The sequence below is a fragment of the Thamnophis sirtalis genome, unplaced genomic scaffold (assembly GCF_051295495.1).
Source record: "Thamnophis sirtalis isolate CommonGarterSnake01/CBP01778 unplaced genomic scaffold, rThaSir2_p1.2 scaffold_3, whole genome shotgun sequence".
Taxonomy (NCBI): Eukaryota; Metazoa; Chordata; class Lepidosauria; order Squamata; family Natricidae; genus Thamnophis; species Thamnophis sirtalis.
The window spans coordinates 54,637,775-54,655,439 of NW_028261383.1; the positions used below are offsets into that span (position 1 = coordinate 54,637,775).

Consider the following 17,665-nt stretch of genomic DNA (forward strand, 5'->3'; position numbering starts at 1 on the left):
GACGATAGAAACAGTTTTGCTTTTCTTCAATCATCTGGCATTTCATCCATTTTCTAGGATTTCTCAAAGTTACTACATAAAGGTTTCAACAGACCACCAGCAAATTTCATTGGTAAACTAAAGGCTATTCATTTGACCTTGGAGAATCAAAGCAGAGTCTCTGACTTATATTTCTGTCAGTTTGACATTTCAATCCTGCCCTTTCATTCTTTTCCTTTAGTACTGCTTCATGAATTTTACTTTTTCTCTCATCACTGAGCAGCTAATACAATTTAATGATGATTAAATTGATTCCTCTATCTTTTATTTTAATAGTATCCAAATAAACCTTTTTTGTTGTTCTTAGCATTGTTTGCCAAGCTTCACCTGAGTTTCACATCATTACTACAATTCTTAGCTGTTTGTGCTCTAACTCAGGGGTCGGCAACCTTAAACACTCAAAGAGCCACAAAGGTCCTAAACAGACGCTCCCCAATCAATTCTGGAGCCAACCGGAAGTCTAGTTTCCCCATCATAGAGTCTCCTCCTAGCGTGGCCTCCTTTTTCCTCTGCTGACCAAAAGTCTGGTTCCTCCACCATGGAGTCCCCTCCTAGCGTGGCATCCTTCCTCTACCTGTCCTGATCGAAAGCCCTATCAATTATGGCACCAATCAGTGACAGGGAGCCCCGGCAGAGGGATGAAAAAGCCACATGCGGCTCCAAAGCTGCAGGTTGCTGACTCCTGTTCTAACTTGACGACTTCTTTGTAGCACCTGTATTTGTCCTTTTCTGTATTTCAGAATTTGCTAAGCTTTTGTGCGGTCATATTGCCTTCTGCTGTCTTCCATTTTATTCCTAACTGAAATTGTGATATTAGTATCTTCTTTTTTAGGAATTCCCTTTCATCTTGAGCTCTATTTCCTATTAGTTCCTCCTGTCATTGGATTTCATTTATCATTTTTCTGGTTTATTAATATCCATTTTCTTAAAATTTAAGTCTCTCACTCATCTATGTTTTAGATTGTCTTAAGAAATCAGGAGTTTGAGCACTAAGGATAGAATTGTGGTATATAACAGAATTATCTGTTATAAGTGCCCATTGTGTTTAGGCTATTATATACAGCAATATTATATGCAAGAAAGAAAAGAGATAAGCAATATCAAACCAAATAAATTAAAGGCATGAAATGAGAGATAAAAATGGAAGGGTATTTAGCTGAATGTAATTATTATTATTTCTTTCTTATGTTTCTACCCTTGAAAACCATTCTTGTTTATATGGCCATACATTATTTACAAAATAATGCTGTACATAAAATACACTGTAATTTGCTCTTACCTGTCTCTTTCTGAGGATCTGATCAACTCAGAATAACAGTTGTAAGGTATCTTGGAGGTCTTCTAGTCCAACTCTCTGCTCAAGCAGGAAACCTTATAACATTTCAGACAAATGGTTGTCCAATCTCTTCTTAAAAATGTCCAGTGTTGAAGCACACAAAATCTCTGGAGGCAGGTCATTCCATGGATTAATTGTTCTAACTGCCAGAAAATTTATCCTTAGTTCGAGATTGGTCGTCTCCTTGATTATTTTCTACCCATTGCATATTATCCTTCCATCCAACCTGACTTTCTCAGGCTTTTCTTTTCTTTTGACCCATTCATTGTTCCTTCCTATATTTGTTTTGTAATTCATTCATCCCCTATAAACATCTAAACTACCTCACTGTATATCCTTTATACTAGTAGTTCACATTGTATTCAGTCCTTATTCAAAAGCAATCCATATTTATTTTAAGCTTTTCATTCTTGATGTTTTTTTCCTGTTTTACTTCACACACTTTTTCAATGACATTTCAACTGCATTGAGTTACTTCTATATTTCTTCTGATATACTTTAACTTCCATTGAACAAAGACAACCAAAGTATGTTCTCAAGCACACCCACTTTCATGTCTTTCAAGATTTATTCCTTGCAATAGATAACATACTATCTCATTTGTGCGTCTTCAAATATATCTATCTAATTCCCTATCTTTATAAACATTCTACCAAAACAAGCATGTTCCTTTACTTGGTCTAGCTCTACTGTGTATACTATATCATTCATTCTGTTTTTCATATCAAAATCTGGGAACTTGATCTTTGATACATTATTTGGTATGCTTGTTGCATAATTCAGTCTACCTAAGATTCATAGCATATGCTCTCTTTCCCACCCAATATACCTATAATATCACCACAGTCATTTCTCATATATTTCTAAATTCAGTACTTCAATACGCTTAATGGTCTAATCCAAAATATATCACATTCCCATGTCCTACTTCCTGTTTTATAATCCACAAGTATAATATGGCATAGTATGGTATGTATTATACATAAAAATAGGAAACCAAAAATAGAAAATTAAAACTACAAACTAGAAATGATTTGCTAGAAAAGAATGCCCAATCTAAATGTGGCATCTATATATCAATCAATCAATTTAATTTACATCCAAAATGCCCCAAAGTTAGAAATATAATCTAAACCTGGCAGTAGATATATTTTTACAAATAAAATATGTAATAAATATTATATAGAACCCCAACTCATCAGTTTGTTACTAAGAGCCTTGCTTTTTATCATCACAGTTAAAAATCTGGTCCTGCTATAATTTTAGGATTTTTATCTGCAAATAATTTTTTTGCACGCTCAGAAGTCTTTCTTCTGGTTTGGATTTTAAAAATTAGGCCAGATAATTTCCTGCCAAAGACTCTTATAAAATTCTCAATACAATTAAATATTGTCCACCATTACAATATCAGTAGCATTACGGGGGCAAAATCTTTGAGAGATGAGGGTTTTTTTTCCAAAAAATGTTCCATACACAGAGGTGGGCTGCTCCCAGTTCAGCCAATGGTAGTGAAATTTAGGCCTGGGTCACAGAACCAGCAGTGACCCAGGCTGGCCATGTCCCCGAACCGTTTCCCCAGTCACCAGCATGTTGTTTAGTAGTGCACGCGTATGCACAGTTCACTGTAAATTGTTCTTCACAAGGAACAATGTACATTGAACTGTGCACACACCCATAGCGCGCATCTGGCATGCATGTGAATGAAGCAAGCACGAGCAAAGTGAACCAGTAGTAAAACTGGGAGCAATCCACCTCTGCCCATATAATATATTTGATAGCAACACATTTAATCTAGTTTTTGAAAAAGCTGTTCTTTATTTACTTAAATATAAGTTATTCATATATTTAGAGAATTGAAAAAATATATGTGTACTTATAGGTGAACATGATACTTTAGTTTTAGCCATTAATTCCTGCACTCCTGCATTTAAAAAAAAATGGGACTCCAATTTGGATTACATTTCCTTACAATAATCTGTTATTCTGTTGGAATATAACAAAGACCTATATGTTTTTAAAACAAGAAAGGATTGCTTCAGGAAATCCCAAATGAATCTTTTGTAGATATGTGGTTTAAGCAGATGACTTAAAAGATTAGTCAGATTGGCATTGATCCTGATTATTTATTCTCCAAAGGTATGTCATCAGCAATTCATTGTATCAAACACAGGCATATAATGTTCACTCATCAAGCAATATGTCCCTTTGTAGCTTTGTTTTCTTTAATATTTTCCATTTACTGTTGCATTTTAGGAACCTTTGTTTGCTGCAAGAGTGATATATGATCTCCTCTTCTTCTTCATGGTGATCATTATTGTCCTTAATCTGATTTTTGGAGTCATTATTGATACCTTTGCTGATTTAAGAAGTGAGAAACAGAAGAAAGAAGAAATTTTGAAAACAACATGTTTTATTTGTGGTAAGTATCAGAATCAGCAAGAGTTCGGTCCAAGGCAGTGTCTCCATTCTTCAAAAGAAATGCATACATTTTTTGTGATGGAATCAACATTTTATGAATGTTTTTAGAATAAATTTCTAGGGGGCATGTAATGTTAAGTCTTAGTGTTCTCATGGATTAGCCAGGGTTGCATGGCAATTCTAACTTTAGAGAGATGTACAAGGTAAGATCCCCTGCAAATTTGGTGCTGAGATAATCTAGCTATATATAAATGGCTGTGTGTGTGTGTGTGTGTGTGTGTGTGTGTGTGTGTGTGTGTGTTCCAGCATAACTCTGGAACGCCTCGAGCAATTTTAACCAAACTTGGTACACAAATGACTTACTGTCAGGAAACAAATACTGTGAGGGTAAGACACCCCTAACTCACCTCAGGGTGTGTGTTCTGTTAAGATACAGCCTGTTATGCCTTAAAATAGCTTCTACTGTACAGTGCAGTGAAGTTGCCATAATAACGGCTTCACAGTACTCCACAAGGGGGCTCCCACTGGTAAGGGGGGAAATCCAACATTAGAAATAATGTTTGGTCTGGACATTTTCAACTAGGCTTTGATTATTTTTGAGGACAAATGTATGGCTTCTGGGGGCACAGAGAAAACATTTGTAACTAATTTAATTGTCTCCGAAATCAAGGCTTTTCCTGTCTAATACAGGATTAGGATAAATAAATACCTGGGCAATACCTGGTTATCAGCTAGTGTTTTATAAATTACAAAGAAGAACTGTAGTTAGGGCCGAACAATATGGAAGCTGTGTAAACAACCCAGATTATACCTATACTTTAGATCTTACCTGACTGAACAGGAAAGAATTATGGTGGAGAACATAACGAAAATGTGAAGCCAGAGATTAGTTGCTGTAAAAAAAGGCAGATTACATGCATCAAAAGGTTAGGAAGGAACTCAAAAACAGAACTGCCAATGTAACAATGCCTTGTACAAATATAACATGGGACGTGGAATTATGTGGATATTATAGAACCAAAAAGTTAAAGAGCAAATCTATCATTAACCTCTTTCCAACCCTAACCCTATGAGGAAGAACTGGAGCCATTGGAGCTGTTTAGCTTCAAATAAAAATAGGGAAAGATACACATTTTTTTAAAAGTACCTAAAATGTAATTTGTAGAAAAATGCTTTTCTCCTTCTCTCATCGTGTTAAAACCTGAAGGTTATTTTGAAAAGTTACTATCGCCATCTAGCTCCTGACTTGTGGGCTTCCCAAATGCATCTTATTGGCTAGTGTGTAAAAAAAGAGAGGCTACAATAGATTCACTTATTATCTGATCCAGGGTTCTTCTTATGTTTGCTTGTTCTTAATCTTCACACACTTATAAATACCAAAACAGAAATAATCAATCCTCAGCTATTGCTGAAAGTCTGTGTTTTCTTTACATATTGTAAGTCTTCATTTTCTATAAAATTGTATGTAGCCCATAAAAATGAAGTTTTATGAACTGTGAACCACCCAGAAAGTCATTGACAGAGATTGGCAGCCATAAAATTGAACAAACAAACAAATGAAATGTAATATATTCTTAATGTTTGAAAATATTTAAGGGCCAAGCAATATTCATTTGAACCTTATCATTACCAGAAAAAAATACCTACAATCTATAAAGTTAAAGGTTCCCCCGCACATGCGTGGTAGTCATTTGTGGCTCTAGGGAGCAATGCTCATCTCCGTTTCTAAGCCGAAGAGCCAGCGCTGTCTGAAGACGTCTCCGTGGTCATGTGGCCGGAATGACTCAGTGCCAAAGGTGCACGGAGCACTGTTACCTTCCCACTAAAGTGACCCCTATTTTTCTACTTGCATTTTTTACATGCTTTTGAACAGGTAGGTTGTTACAAGCTAGGACAAGTAATGGGAGCTCACTCTGTTACATGGCGCTATGGATTTGAACCACTGAACTGCCAACCTTCTTATCAACAAGCTCAGCATCTTAACCACTGAACTACTGTATCGCTTGCTGCAATCTATAGGTAGTCGTAAAATCATGTAGTGCTGTTTAAAAAAAGCTGTTTTATATTACTGGGGTTGCCTTTAAAAAAAACTTCAGTGGAATCTAATTAACCAGTCAATATGCTATATAAAAACATATGGTATATGTGGTCGAATACTCTTCCTTCAATTGTGTTCAGAGGTCATGTTTCATCTTCCTCTTTAGGTTTGGAAAGAGACAAGTTTGATAACAAGACAGTGACTTTCGAGGAACATATTAAAGAGGAGCACAATATGTGGCATTATTTATTCTTCATTGTGTTGGTAAAAGTAAAAGACTCTACGGAATATACAGGGCCTGAGAGTTATGTAGCAGAAATGATAAAGGTGAGTTTTGCCATGTTGTGTGTGAAATACGGCTTGTTCATACTTCTTTTAATTCTTCTAATGCCAGAAAATCTGAATTCACATTCTATGAAGATTTTAAAATATTTGTAATGAGCACTGATGTGTACCTCTTTGGGTTATTTGCCCATGGAAAAATGTTCTTCTGAACAATTATAATTTGTTTTCACAAAATTGTTACAAAATAATGTCTTGTCAATGTCTGATATTTTTGGAAACTCAGTGTGTGGCCACCCATATGCTTTGGGCCCTCAATATGTTGGATCAGGCCCAAAGTTTGCACAGAGGTTGTGAATTCACTGTAATCCACTCCAGAACTCTTGCAAAAGGAAGGAAACCTGGTAGAAGTGTTCCAGCACTACTAGGTGGCCAAAATTTGAAGATGGAAAAACCTCCTTCTATGCTATTACATTTTTCACAACTTAATCCAAGTCTTGTCTCTCATGTGCAATCTAATTGGGAATACAAATAATTTTTAATTCAGGCTGGGGGGTCAAATTTTATACCCCTCAGAGAGGGTTCGCAACTTGGGAGTCCTCCTGTACCCACAGCTGTCATTCGACCACCACTTAACGGCTGTGACCAGGGGGGCATTCGCCCAGGTTCGCCTGGTGCGCCAGTTGCGACCCTACCTGAATCGGGAGGCTCTCACAACAGTCACTCGGGCCCTTGTGACCTCTAGGCTGGAATACTGCAATGTGCTCTACATGGGGCTGCCCTTGAGGAGCATCCGGCGACTTCAGCTAGTGCAGAACGCAGCCGCGCGAGTGATTGCGGGTGCACCTCGATTCACCCGCATAACACCTATCCTCCGCGAGCTGCGCTGGCTACCTGTCGATCTCCGGATGCGCTTCAAGGTGCTATTAATCACCCATAAAGCCCTACATGGCAGTGGATCTGGATACTTGAGAGACCGCCTTCTGCCAATTACTTCCCTGCGACCTATAAGATCCCATAGACTAGGCCTCCTCCGCATTCCATCGGCCAGCCAGTGTCGGCTGGCAACTACAAGGAGGAGGGCCTTCTCAGCAGTAGCCCCGACCCTTTGGAACGAGCTCCCCGTGGAGATTCGTACCCTCTCCACCGTCCAAGCCTTCCGCATAGCCTTGAAGAACTGGCTCGCCCGTCAGGCCTGGGGATAAGGATAGTTACCCCGCCCGAATGATGAATGTATGTTGTCTATTATTTTATTATATGTTGTTATCTTAATGTTTGTATTTCCCCTTCCCGGTTTTGTGTGAGCCGCCCTGAGTCCCCCCAGGGAAAAGGGCGGCCTACAAATGCTAATAAACCTAAACCTAAACCTAAACCTGTTATATTTTATTATGAACAGACTTGGCATTTAATAGCAGTAGCCAAAGTTCTTGGGCTCCAAAGATCTAAAATTGTGGATCCCAGTGTAAAAATCCCCTAGAAAAGGCGAGTTTGTTGAAGGTTCCTGTCACATTTTCTGAGTGAGCTTACTCTCAGCCTCCTGTCATATCTTTTCTTATGAATCATGCCCCATTCTTCGGTACCCCCCCCCCGCCCTGTCCCATTATCCCAGGATAATGTAGGATCCAATCTGGGACAGTCACCGGGACCAGAAGTCTTTTGTCTTCTAGCAGTGAAGTTCTCTGAAGATGGGCTCCAGTATGAGTCCAAAAGCTTGGAAGACAAAATCCCTGGTCCCGTTGACTGATCCAGATTGGATCCTTTCTTTTCTTGCACATCACAATCAAAATCCCATTCTTCTGTGCCTTCCCCCAAAATACTTACGAGCACCTCCAGCCTATCATTCCCTATCTATCTAAAGTGATAATTACATTATATTAAAGCAGGTGATTCTGGGTTAAATCAGCATCTCAGATTTACAAGTCACCAAATTGCCACCCAAACTACCACCTCAGCCATCTGTTGGATGGATAATATAGAATTCTCATCTGGCTGTCAGACCAACTTCAAATGTTGAGTAGCATTTTATTGTGTATAAATCCCAGATGCTATCCTTGAAAACTTCTAGTTTTTCTTTTAGACTTTTCTTTAACAGCAAATGGGATATCTTTCTTGTTTGTTTATATTTCTGTACGTCCATTTAAGGATTTAACTTTAAAGATTTTTTGTAAACCCTTTTAGAGGCAGAATGCCTTTGTTTTGCCAAATGCTCACTTAATCCTGAATTCAGTTTCCTGATTAATTTAAAGCACTGATGGGCCAGGAGCGTGTGTTTCATTTTTCTCATGCCTTCTGCCTCATCAGAAGTCTATCTGGATGACTATTCCAGCTGAATGTTTGCCTCCATTTGTAATAAAATGCATGTTGTTGCCCTTGGAAGACGCATTATGCAGCATATATTAAATGGGTTTTGAAGATAAATCCCCTTAAAATCTCTTGTTATGTAATCCATTCTGCTTTGAATTCTTTTAAGTCTGTGTCCTACTTCTGAGTATTCCCTAAATAATAGCTTCTTTTAAAAAGTGTTGTGAGTAATCGTCTGACAGTAGATTAATGGGTTAGGAAAGCTTGTCACCTTATCTTGTTCTCACAGGGCTAGAAAGTTTTTGGAATGTAATTTTGTATTTAAGTCAGAAAGCATTTGCCTGTAAAAATAATTGAATGTTATGTTTGTAATGGCATATAAATGACAAAAGTTTTGTAAACATGCGATAGCACATATTAAGGAACTTTTGATACAGAAAACAGCATGGCTTTTTAAATATAATTTAATAACCATTCACACAGCAATCTAGCAGGATGAATTAAAGAGAAGAATGGCCTGTGTTTCTAAGAACATGTGAAAATGCCAAGCAATCAATTATTACCAGAACTTTTTATGGAACAAAATGCTTTTTAAAAATTATACTCCTTGTTCAACAAGGTTTGCATTCCATGGAAAGAAGCTGTGTGTCCACATATCAGTAAAAATAGGCTTTGTTGGTTATCTCAGGAACCACATCACCAGTAACTGCACTTGACTTGTCTTGGCTGTCAAGGGTATTGAAAAATACTAAAATACCAAATTCTCAAGCTGAATGAACCTTCAGAGTCTCTCAGAAAACAATAGCAACTCCATCTGCACTCTAGCTGGTATGTCATGGCTGCTGCCAAACCAGAAACCCTATGAGTACCATTTGAAAGAAGGACACGCCTTGTCATGCTTTGCCTGGTCTCAGTAACACATGCCAAGTCAGGTCTCTCGTCTAGGATTAGATCCCAGATGAGATTAACCAGCTGGAGGTCAGAGCTGCTCAAAATTTGACAACCAGGAACTGGAGATAGAGGCAGGTGACTGGAACATGGGACCTATAAGAGACATAGGTTTTCCATTCCCTGTAAGCAGTCTATCCCAATTCCCACAATATCTCCCATTTACTACTATTACTACTACTACTACTACTACTACTACTACTACTACTACTACTACTACTACAACAACAATCTTATTCTTATCTGCTCTTAATTCTCCCAAACTCCTCCTCATCCTTGCTCACTGTCCATCATGGCCAAGGTCTGGTTACATCATCCTTTCACACCCTGTTTCTCAGGTTATCAGATTGGCATCAGGACAGTGCTGTCAAGCACTCATTGCTAGCACAACCACACCCTAATGTGCAACCCTTTATGAGGATTAATTGCAGCCCCACCCTCCTTCCATTGTTCATAAACTTCATTCATGAAATTCAGTACTAGTAGCGACTGCAAACATTTCTAAAGAAAAGCCATGGTAAACAGTGGGACATTGTACAAGTGAAAAAATAATTTTGTTAGAACGCTTAAGACACCTTTTTCTCTTTATTGATATAGTGCAGAAATACTACTTCCAAAGGTTTTTTTTTAAAAAAATATATCAATTATGGATGTTTTCCCCAAAAGGCAAGATACACAGGGGTTTAATGTGCCCAGTTAATTTTATAGCTGTAACAATTGGCTTTAAAAAGTGGGTGTGCCATACCATGCTGCTGCAGGATAGAATAAATCCATTCTGCATGTATCTAGTATTGTCTGCCCTCTAGGGGTATAGTTGGTATCTACTTTTGCCATGGCAAACTGATCTTTTGTGTCACCCCGTTGTATCATTGCCTCATTAATTGAAGATAAAAATGGAGTGGTCTACAGAGCTGATCACCTGTATGATTGGCTATGTAGAATCAATTTGTTTTTATTGTAACTGGCCACAAATAGGGATCTTTCTCATTTTATTTCAAGGACTATTTCTTGTGGTTTGGTAAGTAAGACTACTTACATTTATAGCAACCATGGTTGCCATAAAAATTAATGCAGCAGGGATTGCAAGCTCTTACATGCTGAGATAGAATCGTTAATAATTTCTACAACTAATTTATGTTAAAAACTCTTTCAGATTGAAAATTGCAGAGCTGACTACTATACAATTTAGGTGGTCATACTGACTCATTCTTTTACTGATCTGTACCATGTTTAATCAATGTTATTTCTCTTATAACATGCCTTTTTCTTTTTCTGTGGTTTCAGGAAAGTTCATTTTAATCCTTTCTTCTGGGTAGCGATGTAGCCAGCTAAACATTGATTGCCTATCTTAATGCTTCTAGGATTCCTTGCCTTGTGGAACTTCCTTGCAATCATCAATTTTATTTTCCCAAACCTGCAAAATAGTATTTAAAAAAATTGCACTTGCCTTTACAAGAAAACACAAGGAATTTCTTGAGGTCACTATATGAGCTGATCAATATTCCCTCTTTGTGATCAACACAGCAAAGCAAAAAAAAATTACTTAACTGATACACTAAGATGCTGTAGTTCTTTTAGAAACAAAATTAGCATACATTTGTACACTAATTCCCTCACCATATTACTATGATGGGAATCTTATGGATGGATGGATGGATGGATGGATGGATGGATGGATGGATGGATGGATGGATGGATGGATGGATGGATGGATGGATCTTTTCTGCCATCCACATATTGCATAGAAAGGCAGTGGCACTTTTGTAACTTATTTTTTACCTAAGTATTTATACCTGTATTTGCAATGTCTGGGAAAAGGAAGGTAACTTGTAATTAATGCAGATAATGTACATGAGAGCATATGCACCAAAGATGAATTCCTTGTGTGTCCAATCAGACTTGGCCAATAAAGAATTCTATTCTATTCTATTCTATTCTATTCTATTCTATTCATAAGCTACAGGAGTTCCATTGCAGCTGATGCAGGCTGCTTTGGCTGTTTGTAGGTCTCTTCTCCCACACACTGTAGCTTAGCCAAAGTGAGCAGGGTGAAATTGAAGACTTCTGTTTGATTCTCTCTTCCCTTTGGCACTGGACCAGCCAGCATGCAAATCACCAGACTGCTTTATGTGGGTTATTTTTTTTTTTTAGCTACAGCCTTGAACAAAATAGCCTGCTTGAGCCAGGAACAGGAAAGTGAAAAGAGCCAAGAGTTTCCACCAGTAGGAAAACAGATTGCCCAGAAGTTCATGTATTGCAGCTTATAATAACCACAGTCTAATTCCAACATTAGTTGACCAGAAAGATCTAGAACAGATTTTGAACTGTCACAAAGTCCTTGTATGAAATGTATTTAAAGTTTAGGAGTTAATTCTTCCTTATGCCCAAATAATTGTACTCTGGAGAGTCCCCTAATGTACGTGTGTATCTGTGGCCGTGTATAGTATTTGGGACACATTCACAGTCAAATCAAATACTTGAAAAACCATTTTTTTCATTAGACTTGAAAGTTTAAGAGAAGATGTAGAATTGTTTACTTACATAATTTACTTGCTTGCTTGCTTGCTTGTTTACTTACTTACTTACTTACTTACTTACTTACTTACTTACTTACTTACTTACTTACTTACTTGTATGCCATTCATCTCATCTAGAGGCATTTTTACTACTTTGGAAATATCAGTACTAACTACACTATTGGATTGGTGGGTCATGAGTAGTTTTATGTTGACTTGTAGGGTTGTCTTTAAATTAGAGAGCCTAACTCACACAGAAGAATTTGCAGATATTTGAATAAAATTGAGTTTTGTCTCATACTGGCCATAACATGTTGAAATGGCTGACTGTGATCTACATATGACTACATCTTTTAGTATTAGCTACTATTATTGCTTATACTTGAATGCCAGCTAACTCCCAATGCCTCACAACAATTAAGCAAAGAAATTACGATAAAATCAATAAAAGGTGGCAAGTGGAATAGATAAGTATGAGGTCTCACTCTCCCTTGCCAAAGGTCTGGGTGAAGAACCAAGTCTTCACTCTTCTGAACAACAGGAGAGTGGTAACCCTCTGGTTCTTGGAAGGAACTTCATTCCAGAGGGTAGACAAGGCTACAGAGAAAGTGCATTTCTGTGGTTCCAGTCATTCACATTGTTTAATCAAATCCAGATGGTGCCAACCTTACAAGATTGAAGTGGTCAGGCAAATGATATGGAAGACAAGTGTTTCCTTGAGTAACCAGCCCATATACTGTTTAGGACTTTATAGGTAACAATCAAAACCTTTCAGAATCTGGAAAATAAACTAGCAGCCCCTGCAGCTCATAGGTCAATGATGATGAACTTTTTTTGCCTTGGATGCCAAAAGCACATGCGCACTATCGTGTGCCCACACCCATAATTAAAGCCCACACACACTCCGTTACCCCTATGCATGAGTGTGTGACCCCCCCCTCACTGCCCCGTGCATGTGCATATGGCTTTTTTGGAGCCTGGGGAGGATGAAAACAGCCTCCCCTGGAGGCCTTCTGGAGGCTGAAAATGCCCTCCCAGAGCTTCAGCGCGAGCCCTGTACTTACCTGACATCACATGGAGATTCCTGGGAAGGGAAGGGCAGCTGAAAATCAGCTGGAGCCGAATTAGGACAATGGCTCGCATGCCCGCTGATATGACTCCGCATGCCACCTGTGGCACACGTGCCATAGATTCGCCATCACAGTCATAGTCTTCTAGGGCCATACCAGGGCCAGAAGGGATAAGAAAAAAATGGAAAGGAATCAAGTTCTAGGACATTATTTGAAGGGACTAAAGATCAAGACTTAAAAGTAAATGGAAGGAATATACAGTGCTTTTATTTGATCTAGGGTAAATAATTTAGTTTTTTTTCTGGTAACCCTATGGATGTTTGTACTGAAGTAATAGGGCTTTAAGGATTTGTTTATAGATAAGAGATAAGATATAGCAATAGCAATAGCAGTTAGACTTATATACCGCTTCGTAGGGCTTTCAGCCCTCTCTAAGCGGTTTTACAGAGTCAGCATATTGCCCCCACAGTCTGAGAGGAAGAGATTGTTTATATTTTAAGGTAAGGTGACAAGTTACTAAAATTGATTATATTTGCTGTGATGAAGGGAGAGGCGATTTCTTTATATCTTTTTTTCTTATATTATTTTTTATTTTCTATTTTTTTTCTTATTTTTACCTTGCATTTTTTCTTTTTCCTGTTTATTATTTTTAATGTTGCTATTGTAATTTTTAATAAAATTGCTCTTTTAAAAACCATAAGTTTGATTTGATTTGAAGCAATTGTGTTTTTTTTTCTTTACAGAAAATTGTATTTTTAAAATTAAGCACAAAACAGACCCTGTTTTGGAACATATCTCATTCTGTAGCCCCAAGAAACATCAGTCTAACCCAGTGTTTCTCAACCTTGGCAACTTGAAGATGTCTGGACTTCAAGTCCCAGAATTCCCCAGCCAGCATTCGCATTCGCTGGCTGGGGAATTCTGGGACTTGAAGTCCAGACATCTTCAAGTTTCCAAGGTTGAGAAACACTGGTCTAACCTCTTTCAACTATTTGTGCCAGAAGAGAAGAAAAACTGGGGCTGGGCATTACCTCTTCTGCCCTTCTATTCATTTGGTCCTTTTCTCCTATATCTATTGCCCAATATTTTCAGAGTGAGGCTCCATTACCTTGAGCAGATTACAAAATATTACTGAATATAGACGGTGCGTGTGCAGACGGGTTTTTTTTTGTTAAATGAGCCTTTTTATGCAATTAATTCCAGCACAGCCACTCATGCTATAATCTGTCCTGGTTTATTTATGTAATCCCTTTTGTGCCATATAACAAAAACTAGGTTAGCAGAAGGCCTTGCACTGTCATAGAATGAAAGACCCAAAGGAACCTCCTCTGGGCAATCCCTCAACTGCCTTTCATCACTGATTATGTAAAACCTTAGTGGCGCTTCCTTGTCATGAAAATTACTTCATCATAGGAAACAGCTGCTAAACTAACTGTGAATTTCCCTGTAGCCTTGAACTATTTCCAGATAATTTTAAACTACACAAGTCTTTGTACATCCTCGCTTTTAAATCATGGAAATTAACTTTATTTCCTTCATTATTTTAAGGGTTGCCACCTGCAAATTTCAGAATATCAGTCAGATAGTTGCCCTGTTTTATTAATTTGTCTCTTCTTGTACAAGGAAGCTCATGGGTGGCACTAGCAAATTAGGTGTGGTTAAGTTTAGTTAATTAGGAGGACAACAATTAACTCCAGACACAAAGGGCAATCAGCATTTCACTCTTAGTTGTGTTAAAAAAGCTGGGGAGAAAATAAGTAGTTGGTTGGTTTCTTTCCCTCCCTTCCTTTAAAAAAATGAAGGGAAGAAGTAATGAGTGGCAGAAGCCCAATCGTTTTGTTCATTTCACTTAGATTTTTCAGAAATTACTAAATAATTAGGCTTTGATTCATCCAAAGTTCCAAAAATCCCCTTTTTAACTCTTTCTAATTTTTTTCCTCCGCCATCTCATTCTACAATCTGTAAAAAAAAAACAAAAAAACCTCAACTTCACTTTTTCCTTGCATTCATCCTTTCCACATCATGGGCATTGCCTTGTGAGTACAATTCCGAGAATCAAAATTGAAATGTTGAAATGGATTTGCAAAAAAGATTTTCTGTTCTCATAGAAATAGCCTAAGAAGTTATTCTTGAATTATTTTTCCTGCTGATTCTAAAATATCCATCCTTAATGTAATTAAGTGCCTAGTAGTTCATTTGCTGAAAGGAGCAAAATCATCTTGGGCAGGGATTGGATCTTTTGTTTGTTTGTTTGTTTGTTTGTTGTCGGGGAATGCAAATCTTCTAATGTCCTGATTCTTGGCAATTGTTATATGGTTATACAATTCCTAGTATATACAGTACTATTTTATCACAATAACAGTGCCACAGCAAGTAATGTATCATACAAATGTGCCTTTTGACCTGTACTTTTTCTCAGCAGTTTAAATCTTGGTCTGTTAGCTTTTCCATACTAACACTTTTTTTATGAAGCATCCATTTATTTATTTATTATTTATTTTAGAAAATGTATATTGCCACCTACTCGCCCATGATGACTCAAGGCGGCTTACATGAATATAAAAACCATCATGTAAAAATAAAAGAAAATAATAAAAATAATAAATGATTAAAATAGTAACCCCCCCCCCCCAACAACACATATTCGTACAAGCCATTTAATGGGCTCCATCATCCATGCTGGGTTCCCCAGTTCCATTGGTAGAACCAGGTTTTCAGCCCCTTCCGAAAGAGTGTTAGAGTGGGGGCCAATCTAATCTCTGGGGGAATTATGTTCCAGAGAAAGGGAGCAACCACAGGGAAGGCCCTTTTTCTGGGTCCCACTAGTTATATCTCTCTAGGGCCATGATGGCGAACCTATGGCACGCGTAGGCGCCCTCTCTGTGGCCATGTGCGCCATCGCCAGCTGCTCTTCTGGTTTCCGGCGTGCACATGCACAACTGCTCTTTGCAGATGCTGGAGTGCCAAAAAATGGCCTGAAAACGGCCCCCAAAACAGCCAAAAAACAGATAGTTTGGGGGGTCATTTTCAAGCCCAAAACAGTCCAAAAAAAGACCTGAAAATGACCCCAAAAAACCAGCCTTAAAACAGCCCGAAAACAGGCATGTGCACATTGGCCACTGGTCTTCAGGTTTCTGGTACTGTGGCTTGCACATTCTGTTTTGGGCACTTGGTTCTAAAAAGGTTTGCCATCACTGCCCTAGGGGATGGGACCCGTAACATTCCTTGTCTTCTGGCTCTAGTGGGTCAGGTAGATTCAACTCTGGTTTGTTTTTGGAAATGTAACACATTCAGGCAGTGTTATCTCCACCACTACCCCATCCTTACATTTCTCAGTCTTTTCATTTGAGGGTGCCGTCTTTTTCTTTTTTGTTCAGTACGAAACTATTTGCTACTTTTTAAAAGGAAAGAAACTGTGGGTGGAATGTCAGAATGCTTACAATGCAACACCCTTTTGAACCACTGCCAAAGTAGATGATGTTTTAAAAATAAAATCCATTTGGAAAGACCCCCTGTAACAAAATTCAGTGAAAGCATGGAAGAGCGTTTCTCAGAATGCATTAAATTTCCCATCACGTGGGGAAACTTCCTTTTAAATACTTTAAAAAAAAAACGCATTGTTGTGGATGCTTTAAAGCTTGGCCATCACCGCCCCCATGTCTGAGATTCTGATGATAGCTACTTGAAAGGGACTTTTCCAACATTACCTAGAAAAGAGCAAGCCAGAAACAACACTTGTGGTTAGCCATCTTCCGTCAGTGGGTTAATTCAGTTTGTCTGTTTCAATAGAGGAAGCTTTGCTGGGAAGTGGGAACTGACAACTCAATCAGGGTTGTTGGAGGGTCACAGCAGATAGTGCATAACAACAGTGGTATGCGGGCAAACAATAGGAAGGGGGGTGTAGATAGAAACATGGAAACAAATCCAAAATAAAGCTTTTGGATTGTGCTTACTTCTATTTAACGTACTGTGCTTGCAGAATCAGACTCCAAGGGTGCTATTGAAATAACTGAAGGATTATTTGACTTGAAGATTTTTAACAACCCACAAGTTAACAAAGAAAAGTCAGAAGGAATGACCAACTACATCAAAAACAATGTAATAGTCATAATAAGCCTTGAAAATTAAGACTGAAAAGCAGTGGAAAAGAGAGAGTGAATAAAATGAACAATTGTTCTCAAAACAATGTATAAGAAATAGAAAAAGGATTAATAGAAATGAAACACGATGAAAGAGGAGACTTCATAATATCACTCCAAGATCAGGACAATTATATACCTTTTAAAGGAAATTGCTGCAAATAGAAACTTTGCTAGTGAAGGAAAGTTCTGATCTACGACTAAGAAATGAATTACTTCTCCCTCAAAAAATTGGGATTGTTTTAAGGGTGGTGAAGTTATATCCAGGTTTAACTGGCATAGAAAGAGCAACAGAAGACAAACAAACCTGAGGCCCTTTCACATTTGTTCTTCTATTGCTCCTTCTATGCCAGTTAAACCTGGATACAACTTCACCACCCATATTGAGATTAATACAATCCCAATCTTTTGTGAAAGAGGAGCAATCCATTTCTTAGATCAGAAATATATAATCAACAAGTAGACTTCATAATCTCACTCCCAAGTCAGTGAATCGAGTCTTACTCCACCTCCCATCTAATACTGCTGAGAGTAACATGTCAAAGTGGGCTAACCAAAAGGTTCTACTGAGAAAATAA

The 17,665-nt window shown here is 38.1% G+C and overlaps 1 protein-coding gene across 2 annotated transcripts in view; it reads left to right on the forward strand.

Moving 5' to 3' along the window:
- The window catches only part of ITPR1 (inositol 1,4,5-trisphosphate receptor type 1), a 256,332-nt gene that overhangs the window by 229,384 nt on the left and 9,283 nt on the right, over positions 1–17,665 (forward strand). For both annotated transcript variants that reach the window (XM_087708906.1, XM_087708907.1), the window contains 2 exons: positions 3,629–3,794; positions 5,998–6,158. In XM_087708906.1, the coding sequence (XP_087565032.1) occupies positions 3,629–3,794; positions 5,998–6,158 (327 nt within the window). The remainder of the gene's footprint in view (positions 1–3,628; positions 3,795–5,997; positions 6,159–17,665) is intronic.